The following is a 15,757-nucleotide window of genomic DNA, read 5'->3' on the forward strand; positions in this document are numbered from 1 at the left end:
GTGGTGGAAGAAAGAGGCAGGAGATGAAATGAAGAACAGTTGGCTTTGGTAGTCAGCAAGCAGTGCAGGTGATGGCCACGGCCAGCAATAGGCTGCTATTAAAAATGTTTGCCCTCTGGATTTACTTATTTACGAGTTCATCACTGCATTTGGTTTTATGAATGTCATGCACTTTGATCACTATAATATTGTTATGTATTTTTAGCTCACAATCAGTATGGTGTTAATCTTCCAAATGACAGAATCCATACATTTTGAAGCCGGGGCACTTCAAACGCCTATTACTTAAAATCAGAATGAATGCTAACGATTAAGTGACTGAAAGCACTTACCCTACGTTAAAATACTGTCTCATCTCCTGCCGTCTGTTGCGCATGATTGCCTTGTACTCGCCAATCCGCAGCTTCTTGCCATCCACCAGGCACGTGCGCTTGGGCCGGGGCTTGTACTTGTAGTCTGGGTACTTTTCCAAGTGCTGTTTGCTTAGCCGCGCTTGTTCTTCATAGTACGGCTGCTTCTCTAGGTTTGTCATCGCCTTCCAGCGGGAGCCTGTAAGACACAAACGGGACAGGCTCGGTTGTAGTGCAAGACCATTACTTCTGAAATGTACAACAGATGACACAGCTCGACAAGCAAGCACAGAGACTTCTGTACCAGAGAGGGGGAGGCTCAAAATGCACGTTTCTCTACTTGTATATTGTGAGTCTAGGAGAGCCCTTCCTTGCACCCCAGGCAGACCAGGCTAGGGTACAAACAAGAGAAGCCTTCATATCCTGCCCAGTGCCCCGCATATGGCAGGGACCGGGGCCCACCAGTTTATATCTTCCTTCTGCAGCATAGACCAACACTCCGACCACTGACACATGGAACATGTCTTCCATGAGCGCCATCTTGAACGTCCTCTGACGTCATCCTGTAGAATTACAAATGCCATGGCGCTGCAGCCGAGCCTTTGGGTCTGTGAGCTCAGGATACCTTCCTAAATCACAGGCACTGCTGTTTTGTCTGTGTATTGTTTTGACTTGTGCCTTGCCTTCCATACGCCCCCTGCCACTGTACGGCACTCAGCTGCGTCACAAACCTACACCAATGTGCCTAATAAATGAAATAAATAGAGTTGTATCCATGTGGCAAACAAAAGCAGTACTGAACGGTGCCACACACGTCCCATTCTCTAGGTCAAAACTCGCCAATCGCACGAGTTTCGCATTTACTTGTTTTGGAGACAAAGAATGCATGCTTTAGTCTAAAAACGAACATTATTTACATACAAATCCCAGTCTCTCAAACTGGAGCAAGGTGTTACACAAGCAATGATTGGCTCATTGCCAGATCTAGGCACAGAAATAAAATGCAGTCCTCAATGGAAAACACATTTAGAATGTTTGATAGGGTTTGTTAGCCATTTAGACTAATTGCAAAACAACAAAACATGCCCTTGATCAGAGAAAGATTAACAAAGGATGTAATTCTAAACTCAGAAATTCTTGCAGTGCATTATTATTGCGATTACGGTGATTTCCTCTGGTATTTCCAAACATGTCAGGAGTTCTGTTGTCATGGAAGTCACTCTTGGATGACTGAGCAGTAAACATAACATACACGCTCACATAACGGGCCCACCTTTAAGTCCATATAGGAAAATACCGTTGAGATGAAGAAGACTGCTTGCTAGTGGGAAACATCCTTTAGAACGCAACTTTTACCACGCAGTGCCTTTACGACGCAACTTTTACAACGCATTTCGCTGGGGGGCGCTCTAGGATAGGGAATAGATTTAATTTACTATCCAACACCTTCCCTAGTGTCCACGGGGACTGGAGTTGGAATAGTAAATTAAACTATTCACTATCCAGCACCCCAAAGCGCTATGTGTTGTAAAGGTTTGCGTTGTAAAAACCGCGTTGTAAAGGCATGCGATGTAAAAGCATGCGTTGTAATGTCATACATCCCTTGCTAGTACTTATTCTATGCAATACAATATAAGCCCAGCGGCCCAAAGTTCTTTTTACGAGATCACTACCAGCTCTGATCAATGCTGGAGGTGCTGTAAGTCTGCCTAGTCTGGATTGACCCAATGCTTGAAATAGAAAAATAGAAATGCAGGTACCCTGTACTAGAGTACCTGCTCGTTTCTGAGAAGTGCCGGTACTCTGCAATCAAAAGTATTGTTACTCTTGAGAAGTGCAGGTACTCTTCCTCTCAAAATAAAAAAGTGCAGATACTCAGTACCAGACAGTACCAGCCCAGTTAAAGTATTGATTCTACCTCATGGAACTTACTTCCAGCCAGTGCTCGATTTGTAAAAAACATAAGTGCCAGAGCCCTCGTCAGGAGGCCACTGCAGCTTGCAACGTCCATTGCCCCTCCCAGTGCTGCCAATGACAATACCAACTCAACTACTAACATCACACTCTAACAAGTGTGACAATCCATACTATTCCAGGGACCCAAAGCTATAGGATTGGCTTGGGTGTCAGTTATTAGTCAATGTTAATGTATACTCAATTAAAAAACAGCTGCTGTTGTGCTCATCCCAAATTAGGCAGATATCACCGTGTGGCAGACTGTCATAAGAGCCGGTGCTGACATCTAAGTGGCTGTGTTGAGCACCGAAAACCACAAGCTCAAATGAAGCGCTGTTACCACCATCCTACATTTCCTGTCTCTGTATCCCACTCCTGAAAGTTCTTTTTAATCCCCGCTTCTTACCTTTGTCACGGTTTTGTTATTTTTCTCTCCCCTTCTTTTATTCTTTTTTTGGCCTTTCTTTCTGTCTTGGTCTGGGTCAAAGTCTGATGATGGAAAATAAGTCCCAGCCCCAAAAATGTGTGTTGGTATCCATCACATCCAACCATTTGTAGGCATTAAACCCTGCTCTTTGAAGACAATGTATAAAATAGGAACATTGAGCCAAATGTAGGAAAGTGTCAAGTCTTTTCATAGGGGGGCCATTTACAATGTCCAGCTTTATTCATGACCGCTCACAGACCTTTACATAAAATCGTCTGTATTCATTTTCTAACATGTCCTTTTTGTCTTTGTTTAGTTTCATTATCATTCAGGGGTCATTTTGGAAGCCTCAGAACACATTTTAAAGTGTTTTCTTCTTATATTTACTGTTCAAAGTGTGTACTGATAAGTGAATACAATTGTGACTAAAGGTGATTTTCTTTTTCATTTTTTTAAAACAGGCCTGGAGGCTGTGTAGGGACAGAGTGAAGGGGGTGAAGGGTTTTACGCATTTGGGTTTAAGATACAGGATATCGTGTATAACACATAGGGCACTGAGGTTATGGGAACGGGACTCTAGGGTTAAATGTATAGGGTTAATGACTTGGGGAATAATTGGGGGGGCAAGGGTACAAGGAGAAACAAAGGCAGCAGCCAACCCAGGAAAACTTTTCTAATTGCCATGATGCAGGTACAAAAACTGGAACGGAGAAATTAGAGACCGGGAACAGGTAAGACAAACTGGAACAGGACAAAGTCATGCTTTTAGAAAAATACATATAATCAAAACATCTCTACAGAGGCTGGGGCTGCGAGATGGATTCTGAGACAAGGAAATATACTGCTGCCAGGTAAATATCCTTCAGCAGAGTGATGAGTGGGGTAGAGGTCTGTGGAAACACAAGGAGAGCACAAAGTTTTTGCGCATTAAATACAGAAATCTATCAAGCAGATACTGAAAAATTAATTAGCTGCACCTTGGTGGGAATGCAAGACAGAAGAAGGAGCAAAAGGTTAGGAAAGTGATGGATTTCACCCAACAAAATGAAAAATCTTTATGCTAGAAGACGAAGAAAAGAGGTGGTGCGTATTCCATATATCCTGATAAAATCATTTAATAATATCAAAAATAAACTTTATCAATGTGTTTGGTTTCCCCATTACTAGTTTTGCAGTCTGAAATGGGGATAAAGCTGTGGTATCTTTTGTTCTCCCCATTTACCACCTACAAAACTTTAACACGGTCACTTTTCTCTCAATCCTATTCTGGTTGTTTTTACTTGATAAACATTTGTGCACAAAAGAACTTTGGGTCTGTGCAGCAATTTTACGCAAAATGTAACCCCGATTTGCGCCGTCATTGAAAATACTGTCCCAGTCAAAATAAGAATCATAGATTTCTCCCCAGGATTTCTTCAGAGTATCCCGCCTTGGGGTTTCCAGAGAGCAAGCATCCAGAACGACTAGGCAATATTTGATAAAGTCGGCTCTTTCCAAACAGTGAACTGACAGAATGATCTCTGAAGAAGGGAACACTTGCTGCAAAAAGAGCAGAGGTAGTGAAGAGTGAACTTGTCTCTTTTCTGGTTCAACAAGTTTGAATAATAGACATTGCTGAATCAATTCTTCCAGTCACACCTGGCTTAGCCTGTTTCGTGATGCGATATTTTGGTTGGCACTGACTTTGCTTTCATAGCATTTGTTAAATATACAATGGGCCATGAAAAAAGCACTAACAATGGTAAAAAGACTGTTGACTGCTGAAATACTCATTTGTGGAATCCATTCTGGTTAAGGGACTCTGTACAAAAATCACACTAATCACCATTATGTCAGGGCAACAACCAGGTTACGCATATTAACTGGTCGCCTTTAATCCCTTGTTTGAAAAGGCCCAAGGTGAGAGGTGCACCCACATGGATTTAAATGGAGGACTCCTATTTCACCAGCTCATAATTTCCCCTTTTACTGGGGCTGGGGTAGATGCAAAATTCTGAGTGCTTTCCGTGCCACAACAGCTCTGACTCACAATTACATTTTAAGTAACTGGACTCAAACATTTCTGTTGACATTTTCCAGTTAGGAATAAAATAAAAACCTCATGTCTCATTCGCATAAAATACTGCCAGCTGTGCTGCCTAAAGCGGTACGCTTTTCCAAGTTTGGAATAAATCGTTAAAGAAACAGTTGCTAAAGGTTAAGTTTTGAGTGAGTCTGTAAGTGTAAATGGCTGGTGCATGCTAAAACAGAAGAGCAAAAGCAATGTAGGAAAAAATAATATGTTATCAATGCTATGAAAAAACAGAAATGATCCTGGGGTAGGTTCAGAAACCTATAGGAAAGCAGGAGCACCCTGCGGAGTGAATGTGTGGACTGCGGTCCACTGCAACGTGGATGGCAGAACTATGGTGTACACTACAGAGATAGAGCATGGAGTAGAGTCAACTACGGAGTGTGTGTCCGCTACAGTGTGAGCGCATGGACTATAGTGTCCACTACAGAGGGAGCATGTGGAGTATGGTATCCCCTTCAGCGTGTTCATGTGGATTACAGTGTTCACTAAGGAGTAAGCGTGTGGACTGCAGTTCATTACAATGAGTCCACTATAGAGTGAGCGTGTGGAGTACAGTGTTCACTATAAAGTGGATGTGTGGAATACAGTGTGCACTATGGAGTGAGTGTGTGGAGTATGGTGTACCCCAAAGTGTGCACACATGGACTATAGTGTCCACTACAGAGGAGGCGTGTGGAGTACGGTATCCCGTACAGCATGTACTTAGGGACAGTAGAGTCCACTACTGAGTGATTGTGTAGACTTTCCTATGGAGCTCTATATATCTATCTCTATCTCTTCGTTATATTTCTTTTGCACTAGTGGTGTTTTGTGGTACACTGGGTGATTCACCTGCGGAATCTGATATCCCTCTTCTTTTTCCCAATATTTCCACTTTTCCTCAGTCATAGGTCTGTAAAGCACAGATTCTTATCACTGAACTCAACCAATTCATTGGAGATAGTCCGCCATCCTTAGATGCTGCACAGTACATGAAGGTGATCCTTTCAGGCCTCCATTCCAGTACACTGTGGATATTGACTATTCAAGTGGGTTTGTTGTCTTAAAAATTATTACATTTTTGTTTATAGCAGTGTTGGTTAAATGAAAAACAGGAGCAAGTCCATATTTACATGTACATGGTAAGGATTTTAAATTCATCCAAATAAACATTATTCATCAACATTTGGCTCTAGGGAGATAGGATTGTCGCGGCTCAGAAAATGGGGTGAGAGTCAATGAAGTGCTTTCGGCTACCTGGCAATAAACCTATCAGGAAGCAACACACACACAAGTTAAATTTCGACACTTGGCTTTCTGTGCTGAACTATCTTTTTGCATCTCATCGCATTTTTAGAAATTGGGAAAGCCGCGGTATCCTCTAGAATGCCTATGAGAAAAGCAAAGGATGGGAGAGTGAATGGCAAAAGATGGGATGGAAAGACAAACAAGAAGTCAAAACGGAAGTTGCGTATGGTGAGGTTAAGAAAGATATGGGTTAGGCATAGAACAATAAATAAGCATGAAGTAGGCTCTTCTAGGATGTATCATGTATAAAACAACTGCTAACTATCGAAGCATGCATGGGCAAACATCAGTCAACAGCGTTGGTGTAATGAAATCACGGAAAATGCCTAACTTTAAGAATATAAACTAATAATGTGATCTTAATCCCATTAATTCAAGTTACCACAAAAGAAACTGAATCAAGTGCATGGAATGCTTTCCCTGACAGCCCAAGAGTAAACATAACAACTAATTAACCACTGGATTTACTCACAAACCTTGGACGTCAGATTAGTGCACTACTTGCTGCAGGGAAACGGCCACTACAACGCGGCCGTTTCCACGGATACCTTAACCACGCATGCAGTACCACGCATGCAGTACAACGCATGCGTGGTTACCACGATAGCCTTTACCACGCATACCTTTACTACGAGGTATGTAGTAAAGGCATATGTGGTAAAGGTCAAAAGTAAAAAATTGGGGGCTTGGGGGGGTCTCCCCCCCAAAAAAAAACCTCACCAGAAGTCACGTCGGGATATGCAGGCAAACAGCGTTGTTTAAGAGAAAACTGAAAAAAACTTCCGCTTTCTCTTAACGACGTATGACGTCACCACGGAAGAATTCGAGGAAAAGCTAGTGCGTAAAAATACCATTCTGTTGTAACGCATGCGTGGTAAAGGCATGCGTTGCAACGGAATGCGAAGTAAGAACATACAACCCTTGCTGCAAAGCGCTTCAATGCCTCGTCAGGGGCAGTAAGCACTATACAAATGCCAATAAAATGCAATTCAATCAAAAAAGAAAAGGTGAATTCTGCTTTGCACAGCAATAACAAAAACATGACCACCTAACAAGTTGCAAGCCGTAAGTGGCTCTATACTCCTCCAAGCAGCAACATAGCTTCAAAGGGTGTGGGGGAGGGTGTTTGGGGTGTTACACGCCCCTAATAAATATATTTTCTGGAAAATCGTTGGGTACAGGTGCTTTCAATCAGACATGGTGAGGTGTCTGTCGGATTTCACAACAAGATTTACATAACCACTGACAAAAACCCACTCTCTCTCGCTCTCTGGTTTGAAAGTCTTCAAAAATATTGCTTATTTTACTAAATATTGTTTCTCCCACTTACTACCACTGCCAAGCCACATTCTCTCCCTTTCCACTGCTCCTTAGCCCCTCTCACGTGCCCTGCTTTTCATATATGTACTTAATTTACCATTAAACGCCGGCGTGATTGTTAGACAATCTGAAGCTCGCACCCACCCAATCTCACTGGCCAAACTACGCCCTGTCTCCAAAATAAACGACCCTCATGTTAACAGCATACACCTGCGTGACTTCTGTAAAACAAAACAATAACAAAAATCCGAAACAAAAGGACTGCAGGACAGCGATGAAGGAAAGAAACTGCAATTTCTGTCAGACGCACAAACTCGAACCCTGGCAGGAGGGCTGGCCGCAGCCACTGAGCGCACATCCGTCAGCAGAGAGCGCCCCGCCGGCTTCAAACGACTGTCCTTTCCCAAATCAAAGAAGACCTCTGTGGCACGTCTGTCAGGGAAAGAAGCATCTCCATCGGAGGGGAGTGAAGGTGGAAAGCTGGTGGGAGCCGCTCGGCGAAGCCCCGGCCATTACTCTCGTCAGATCTGCCGCTCCTGCTTCTAAGCGCAGTAAAACAGCAAAGCGCTCGCGCCGAGCTGCCCTGTCTGTCACCTCCGCCAGATCTGCAGTGAATTTGCACATTGCGGTCAAACTACTGTACATTTAATCGGAAAAAGATGTCCCCCTATCAGGCTGTTCTGGGGCCAAAACAGTAAAAAGGCGATTCCTTATGTTAACAATTTCTGCAGAATGGTTTATGAAAACCAGATTTTAGGGTATTATAAAATGCTTGGAAGCCCTTTAAAATGTCAAATGGAATCTCCCGAGACGGCATAAAATGTCAGGCCAGCTAAAGCGCCCGTTTAAAGCAGAAGGAATTAGCGCGGTGCTGTCAGGGGCTGTTATCCAAAACAATCCGTTAAGAGGCAACGCACGAGCCTCCCTCCCGTGCGGGCCTCATGCAGGAACTCTGCTTTTCAACCTCGCCTTGGACAGCCTTACAAGATGCTTGTTCGGAGCAGAATCCATGGAGTTTAAAATCAGAGAATGCATAATTTGACTTCGGATCTGCTTCGTTCACGCTACATATACATGAACAGGGTTTTTTTGTTTTGTTTGGGGTTAGGACGGAGTGCCTAGGATCTGCTAGGACAACATACTGGGTAAGTGTAGGCAAGGGCTGCGAGGCAGAAAGTAGAGGCTGTATCACAGATCTGTGCTTCGCAGTGTGGCAGCCATGTTGGAAAAGGAACGGATGCTCCTGAAGTCCCCACCATTATGGTGACCAACTATCTGCAATTGCCATATAGAATTCCCTATTTGTGACTGAAAACCACTTGCTATTAGAAATCCCACTGAACAGTCTTTTGACCCCAAATATTACCGACAAGGGCGAGGTCTTGTGGCAAACAAGTGCTCCAAACCAACCAGGCAGGTGCAGTCCCATTACTATTGGAAAAAGTATTGATAAAAAGAGGTGACATTGGACTGAAGGGAGGCCTCATCATGGATTTTCTGAGGAAGCACCAGCTATTTGTTCATTTGCAGTGGACCCAAGGATGGAGAGGGTTGCTGTTTACTGGTGCCGGGCCTTCTCAGTAAACCAGAGCCCGAGCCTTAGGCATGCAAAGGGTTCGAATGGGATGAGTGCTGGTGTTCAGGTGGTTACTTAAGACAGGCTCAGTGTGACGGCACATCACCCACCAGAAACCACTGCGGTGTGATCTGCACCTGAGAGCCGCCTGGCCGAGGAACAAGTAACCATTACTATTCTCTGGAGCCGAGGCATCCCCCTCTACGGGAGTAGTGGTCTCATTTATATCCAGGGATCATGGCGGGCTCAGCTGCTCCAGCCTGGATGGTGTCTATGCTGCTCCTATTACACCCAGTTTGAGCCTGCACCACCACCTGGGCAAGGATGTCCGCTGCTTAGTGGGTTTGCTTCCCCACTCTGCCGCCACCACTGTAGCTCTTTTGAAAGTGCGCATTACATATTTCTAAGAATGTATGGAATGTCTTCACTTTGGTCACTTGTGCTGCATTGCGTTGGTATGCTGAGGACACGTGTGCTATTGATGGTCAAGAGGTATGTGCTCTGTGAAAGTGCTGCAAGTGAATCTTGCTCGGCTGTTGCCTGTGTTAATGCCTGCCCTGCTCGGCGTATTCAAAGAAAGACAGCACTGCTAAGGCCATCCTGCTGCATCTTCAGAGTGTGGAAAGCTTGCACTCTGCTCTCTTTATGTTAACTGTGCATGCAACAGAAGCTTTAACTGCTGCTCCACATGCTGCACTTGTTCCCTGTAAGGGGACTTACAATGCTGCTGCTTCCACTATCCATGATGTGTGTCTTTGAGGGTGAGGTTAGCACTACTGCTTCCGGTGCACTTCTAATGTGCATGTGATACCTGCCCTGAGTGTCGTGGTGAGCTTCAGAAAATGTTTTCGGTACATAGAAGCCAAAACAATTGATGCTTCTTTACAATGTGCTAAATAATTTGCTTTTAAACATTTCCCAAGTACACCCAATTGTTGCAGTTGAAGGATATTGGGAGCAGTTTTCGGGGTACCTTTGTGTGATATATCAACAGGGTGTAACCTACTATGCTCATTACCATCAGTACCAATAACTGTTTTGTTTGCCTTTGGAGACACTACTTTGGGATAATGTTTGACTCTGTGATAAGGGCAGGTAATGTAAAATAGCTGTCTCTCCATATCAAAGTTCACAATCCTATTTTTTAAGTCTAAAACCAATAGCACACACTTATTTGTCAGACACAACTAAAACCTCAAATTAATGTAAGCCACTTGGACTCACTACTAAAACAGCACGTGCGTACTGGCCTTTTTTGCTTTTTTCACTAGTCCATATTCTCCTGCTGAAGAAACTGTGCCATGTCTCGTTCTTTGCGAGTCAAGTTTCAGCCAGGACGTATAGCAATCCTTAGCATTGCATTTCAACCTACCGTCCTGCTGAATGCTACCCTGAGATCAAAGCGTAGTTCAGCTATGCTAGAAGAAAGGATACAGCAGACTGCCTCAATCTCTATCTGGAAGCAGGCTACCCGATGTGAGGCGAGGCAATGCTTCTAGTCTGTCTGCACCGGCCACGTACTCCACTGACCAACAAATCGGTTCTCAATTGATGAATACCAAAAAGAAGGATAACACTTTGCACCTCTTACCTAGTATTTTGCTGATGTTGGAGTTGTGCATGTCGGGGAAAGCCTGGAGGATCTTTCTTCGCTCATCTTTCGCCCACACCATGAAGGCATTCATTGGACGTTTAATGTGTGGCTCACTGCTCCCACGTCCTCTAGATTCACGATAAATCCTAGATTCGGACACACCAGCACTTCCTAAAATAAGAGGGCATTGCTTCAGATACGTTGGCAGAACATGTATCACTAGTTTCATTAACATTATAGCTTCCACTGAATATGGAGGGTATCCTAATGGTACATAACCAGCATTCTGAGAAACATTCCCCCAGTTTAGGATTTCCGCTTTGGGATCCGCAGTGTTGCATAAGACAATCCTGGTGCAAAGAGACTAATTGGAAAGCAGTTTTTACAGACGCTGTGTGTAGTTACACAATAGTGAATCAAGGACTAAAAACATTGACTGAAAGGGTATGTGCAAAAATCCCAAGCTGCCTTCTGTAGTATGAAGCATCATTAGGGTGGATGTTTATACCATTCAATCCATGAACAGCCTTAAAACTTACAGACTCAGTGGGTAATCGCATTGTGTTGATGGTTCAGGTGCAGGCTAATGTGGTCTACCACTAATAAGTCCCATACTAGGCAAAAGTCTTACTGAACCCTTGCCCTTGGCTTTTCTGTAGGAAGTAGGCAAGGGTTGGACTCGCCACCTCCCTACTGCTGCTTTCAACAACTCTTTTGCTCTGCTCCCAGTGATGTCAGTATTCTTTCCTCTCCATTTTCCTTGGACATAATTTCCCTCTGCACTGTAAGCGTGCCTTTCTCCACTCTTGATGCAGCCACTGCATGCATTACAAACTCATACTGTCCCTTTTGGAACTGACCCCATGGTTTCTGAAAGGATATCACCTGCCCACTTCAGCAACGCACAGAGTAGTGGAACTTGCGGGTCCAATGGACATTGCAAGGCTGGCAGGCAGGCTTACCAGAATGAATAGACTCATTCATGCCACCACTTCCTGCTTTTGTAAATACCTCCCATTCCCCACTTATCTTCAACTGTATTTTATTCAATATCTACCTGTTACTGCTCATCTTTCCGATTCCCATTTGAAATTTGGGCTTTTACTTCCTACTACCTCAGGAGTTCTCCTTCCCTCGGTTGACTAGTCAGTACTGCCAATCATCACCATCATTCTATTCATCACCCTTCTCCAGCCCAACTCCTCTTTGTGCTTCCTCCCACCAGCCAACAAATTTCAAGTCTCAATATTTCCATCCCAGCCCCAAGCACTGGGCTGGGTGTGGTGCTGGCAGTGGAGATGAGGTGCAATGAATGCGGCAGGATGTCGGGCGTAACCATGCAGTCATTAAAGTGGACACGTCAATTCATCTTAAACATTTGCACGTTAGATGTAAATGTTCTATATGAAATATCCATATTCAACTCCTCTAGAGTCTATCCCAAACTATAGTGATGAGAGAATGTTTTCTGCAAGTGCTAACAGATAGATGAAGGCGTTATCACCTGGTCTAAAACCTCATTTATTTATAAAGGAAGTGGTGCTTATGGGAGCTGAAAACACCTCCCTGCTTCCTGAGTCGCCCTCATTAAGGAGGTGCAGGGTCATACAGCTGGCCTGCATGAAGACAGTCTAGTATTGACCAGTGTAGTAATCATGGGTACCAACCATCAGAGTCTCCACTCAGGTTGAAATCCATCATGGCGTGGCTAAACTTCCCGTCTTCGTTCTGTTTCGCTGCCAGTTGCTGAGACAGGCTCTCCAGCGTTGTTTTATCCTGAAAGAGCAACATTTCATAATTTGAACTGAGCAATTAAAAAGTAGAGTTAAAGTCTTACACTGAAACTTTCTAACATGCCCTTTGCTGTTGGATTAATCCCCCCAGCCCCCATCCTCGGAGTGAGGTTCTCGATGCTTCACTTTTTTATTAGGAGAAAAGGACAGGGTCACAATTCCTTGCCAAAGCCCCCAACTAATGTTCCAATATAAACAGTTTTGCTTTTCTCGGCTTGTGAAAGAGTGATGAAGACAGCATTTGCATCCTTGTCCTTAAAAGTGGGGACACTGCTATTGTCTTCAGCACAAAACGCCACAATGTTCTTTTCTGTAACCCTCAACCTGTGTGAATGATGAGCTGATGAAGATGCCAACACAGTTTATTTCAGTAGTCATTATTACTATACTATTACTGGTATTTCATTAATAGTAGTAGTATTCTGGCGGCTCTTGGTGTTTTTAATACAGTTGTCATCATTAGGCGTTATGTTATTATTAATTGTATTGTATTGTAATTGCATTTATATAGCGCTTACTACCCCTGAAGAGGCGCCGAAGCGCTTTTCGGCGAGTAATTATACTATTATTATCATTGTGAATGCATGCATGGCCTCCATCAAAGACATTGTGTGTGCAGTGTGCAGTTAAACGGGAAATCAAAGCAACAACCTTATAACGACGGGCCAAGTTTATGAAAGAGTACTTTCCGGGTGATGTCTCTGACAACCAGCACCTACTAGCAGAACGCTGGGTACATACAGTACGGTGGTTTCCGCTGTTCCTCTTCAAAGCTGAAATGTGAAGGTGATCAGCGAAAAAATGCACACTACAATGAGGTGCAAGATGAGCACCCTGCCTTCCACCACTGTCTCAGACACACGGCAGAGTCAAATAATTCAATGAGCTCCCGGAAGGGCGATCGTTCTCCCAGCATGCCTCTCGACAGGCAGACTGTCACATATCCTCGGTACGCTGCCGTACGTTAACCCTCAGTCACAGCGGTCCCGGAAGAGGGGAGTGGAGCGACGGCAGAGGACACGTGTGTCGTTTCATTCACAGCTCAGGTCAGAAAGGCAGAGACAAGGGGGTTTTCGGGGGTGGCGAGCCTCGAGGTCTGCCCCCCGGGCAGATTGGGAGGGGGAGGGGGGCCAGATGGCGGCAGCCATGTTGTGCCGTTTCTGGGCTGCTTTGGGATAGCCCAAAGCAGCCCAAGTTTCAAAATAAAGCCCAAAGCCTTATAGGGGGGTTCAGCGCCTGCCCAGCCACCATTTTAGGTTAACCTGGTGGCTGGCAGCGCTGTAGGAGAGGTTTTTGTCCCCGCCCGCCTCCCTGGGTTTCAGGATTTTTGGGAGGTGGTTTATTTTGTTGGGGTTTTTTGATAGGGCCGGTTTGGAACAGGTGCGCAGGGGTTTTATGAATTGTATGTTGTCGCTTGGAACAGGTGCTGGCGGTGTTTGGTTTGGAAGTTGGCCAAGTTTGGCTGGAGTTTTTAGTAGTTAGCTTTAAGTTGGGGAGTTGGTGTTCAGGAAAGGTTAAACAGGTTGGAGGTGTTACATTGGTGCTCATTAATTACAGTTGCAGGAAGACGGATAGGAGGTTAGGTTTTGGGGTTTTAAGAAGGTCAAAGGTTATGGAATAAGATTGTGTATTATGGGGGATTTATGTAATGTATTTGCATCTTATGTATTGTGTTTTGCAGGGTGGGGGATGTTTTTATCATGTGGGGATCGTAGGGGATGGGGGAGGAAAGGCAAGGGGTCAGGTAACTCGATGTTTAGATAGATTTTAGTATTGTAAGGCAAGGAGCCAGCTCAATAAAGTTTGTGATGTGCACCTGTTTCAATAAAGCGGCCTTTTACACACACAATACGGTTGTCAGTCTGGCTTGCCCCCCTTCTCCCTCCCAACCCCCTTGTCGCAAGAAGAGAGCCTATTGGCCGGACTCCACGCATCTGTGCGTGTGTTTATGTGCACATGCAATACTTCAACTCCAGATCGACATGTAACATTACACAGATAGCATTGGTTATCATTCAGCAAGGGGTGCGCTTTATGAAACATGGATGACAAGTTTGACGAGTCTATTGGTGTTCCATTCTTTTGCGGAAAGCGAGAAAACGTTTAATATGTGGAGCATATAAGAATGCACACCAAAACAAAAACAAAAAATAGAAAACAAAGCAGCAGATTCTACACAAAGCTACCAGGAAGTGTGCGAAGGTCAGCCAGGTATAGAAAGTAGAGAGAAAGAGGTTAAATAGGTTATTCACAGTTGAGAACTTTGCCCAGTGGCAGGCAGCAGACCTGGAGGGGACCAACTGGAAACAAACTGCATAGTCTCATTAGTGCAAGGGGGTGCAGCCAGGAGCACTCTAACCAGATGTGAAGTGGAAGTGGATATGAGGCAGATGCTGCAGACATTTAGTTCTTGGGCTCTGTATCTGTGGATGGAACAGAAGATTCAAAGGTGGAAGGAAGCTGGGTTAAATATGCCAAGTTTTCTGGCTGAAGAAGCAGGATGAAAGGGTCTGCAGAAATTATAATAGTAGGATGCATGGATTCGGATTTGCAAGCAAGTAAATTATTTTTGTCCTAGAGAAGTTGAGCTCGAAAGAATGGCTTGCCTTCCAGGACTGAACAGCACTGACATAAGAGTTGAGGTGGGAGATCAGGTTTAAAGTAGGAAGCAGAGAAATGTTTGTGTATCATTGGCATTCAGAAGATAAGTCAAGTCAAATGAGGGGGTAAGTTTATCTCCAGTGAAGGGGATTTTCACAACTTTCACTCTCTTACTTGAAGGACCTATCCGTGACTCAGAAACACATACGTTTTTAGGTCTCGCCCTGGAATTCGCATCCGAAGGATGCGTCCAGGGCTGGAGACTTATAGCGAGCTGACACGGGGGAATGACGGACAAAAAACTGTCACGCGCTTCTCCCCGGCTGGATTCAGCTGCTTGCACGCGCACCAACATTCACGCATGCGCACATACACAGCCACACCGCCACTCACGCATGCGCACATACACATCCATACACAGGCACACACACCCCCGTCGCCGCCGCACCTACACACAGAGCCCCCCCATCTATGGCCCAGGAAGCGGCGAAGCGCCAGCGTGGCTCTCCCCGGAGCAGCGGGAGAGCCGCTCATTTAATATGCGGCGCAGCCCATAATGCCTTGCAGGCACAGGCATACACACAGACACACACACAGACAGACGCGCAGACACACGCACGCACACACACACGCACACGCACACACACACACAGTCACACAGACACACACACACACCGCCCCCCACTATGCCCCACTTACCGCATCAGCGGCCTCAGCTGCCACCGGTCCTCTGGCCATCCACTCCGTGGGCGCGGGCTTCTCGTAAAGACGGAAGTCCC

General features: G+C 44.9%; 1 protein-coding gene across 3 annotated transcripts in view; it reads right to left on the bottom strand.

Annotated features, from left to right (window-relative positions):
- Nucleotides 1-15,757, bottom strand: part of SOX5 (SRY-box transcription factor 5) — a 454,156-nt gene that overhangs the window by 7,713 nt on the left and 430,686 nt on the right. For all 3 annotated transcript variants that reach the window (XM_078674095.1, XM_078674096.1, XM_078674097.1), the window contains 3 exons: nt 12,252-12,360; nt 10,582-10,755; nt 333-549 (listed from right to left, as the gene is read on the bottom strand). In XM_078674095.1, the coding sequence (XP_078530221.1) occupies nt 333-549; nt 10,582-10,755; nt 12,252-12,360 (500 nt within the window). The remainder of the gene's footprint in view (nt 1-332; nt 550-10,581; nt 10,756-12,251; nt 12,361-15,757) is intronic.

This window comes from Lissotriton helveticus, chromosome 1_1 (genome assembly GCF_964261635.1).
Source record: "Lissotriton helveticus chromosome 1_1, aLisHel1.1, whole genome shotgun sequence".
In the NCBI taxonomy this organism is placed as follows: Eukaryota; Metazoa; Chordata; class Amphibia; order Caudata; family Salamandridae; genus Lissotriton; species Lissotriton helveticus.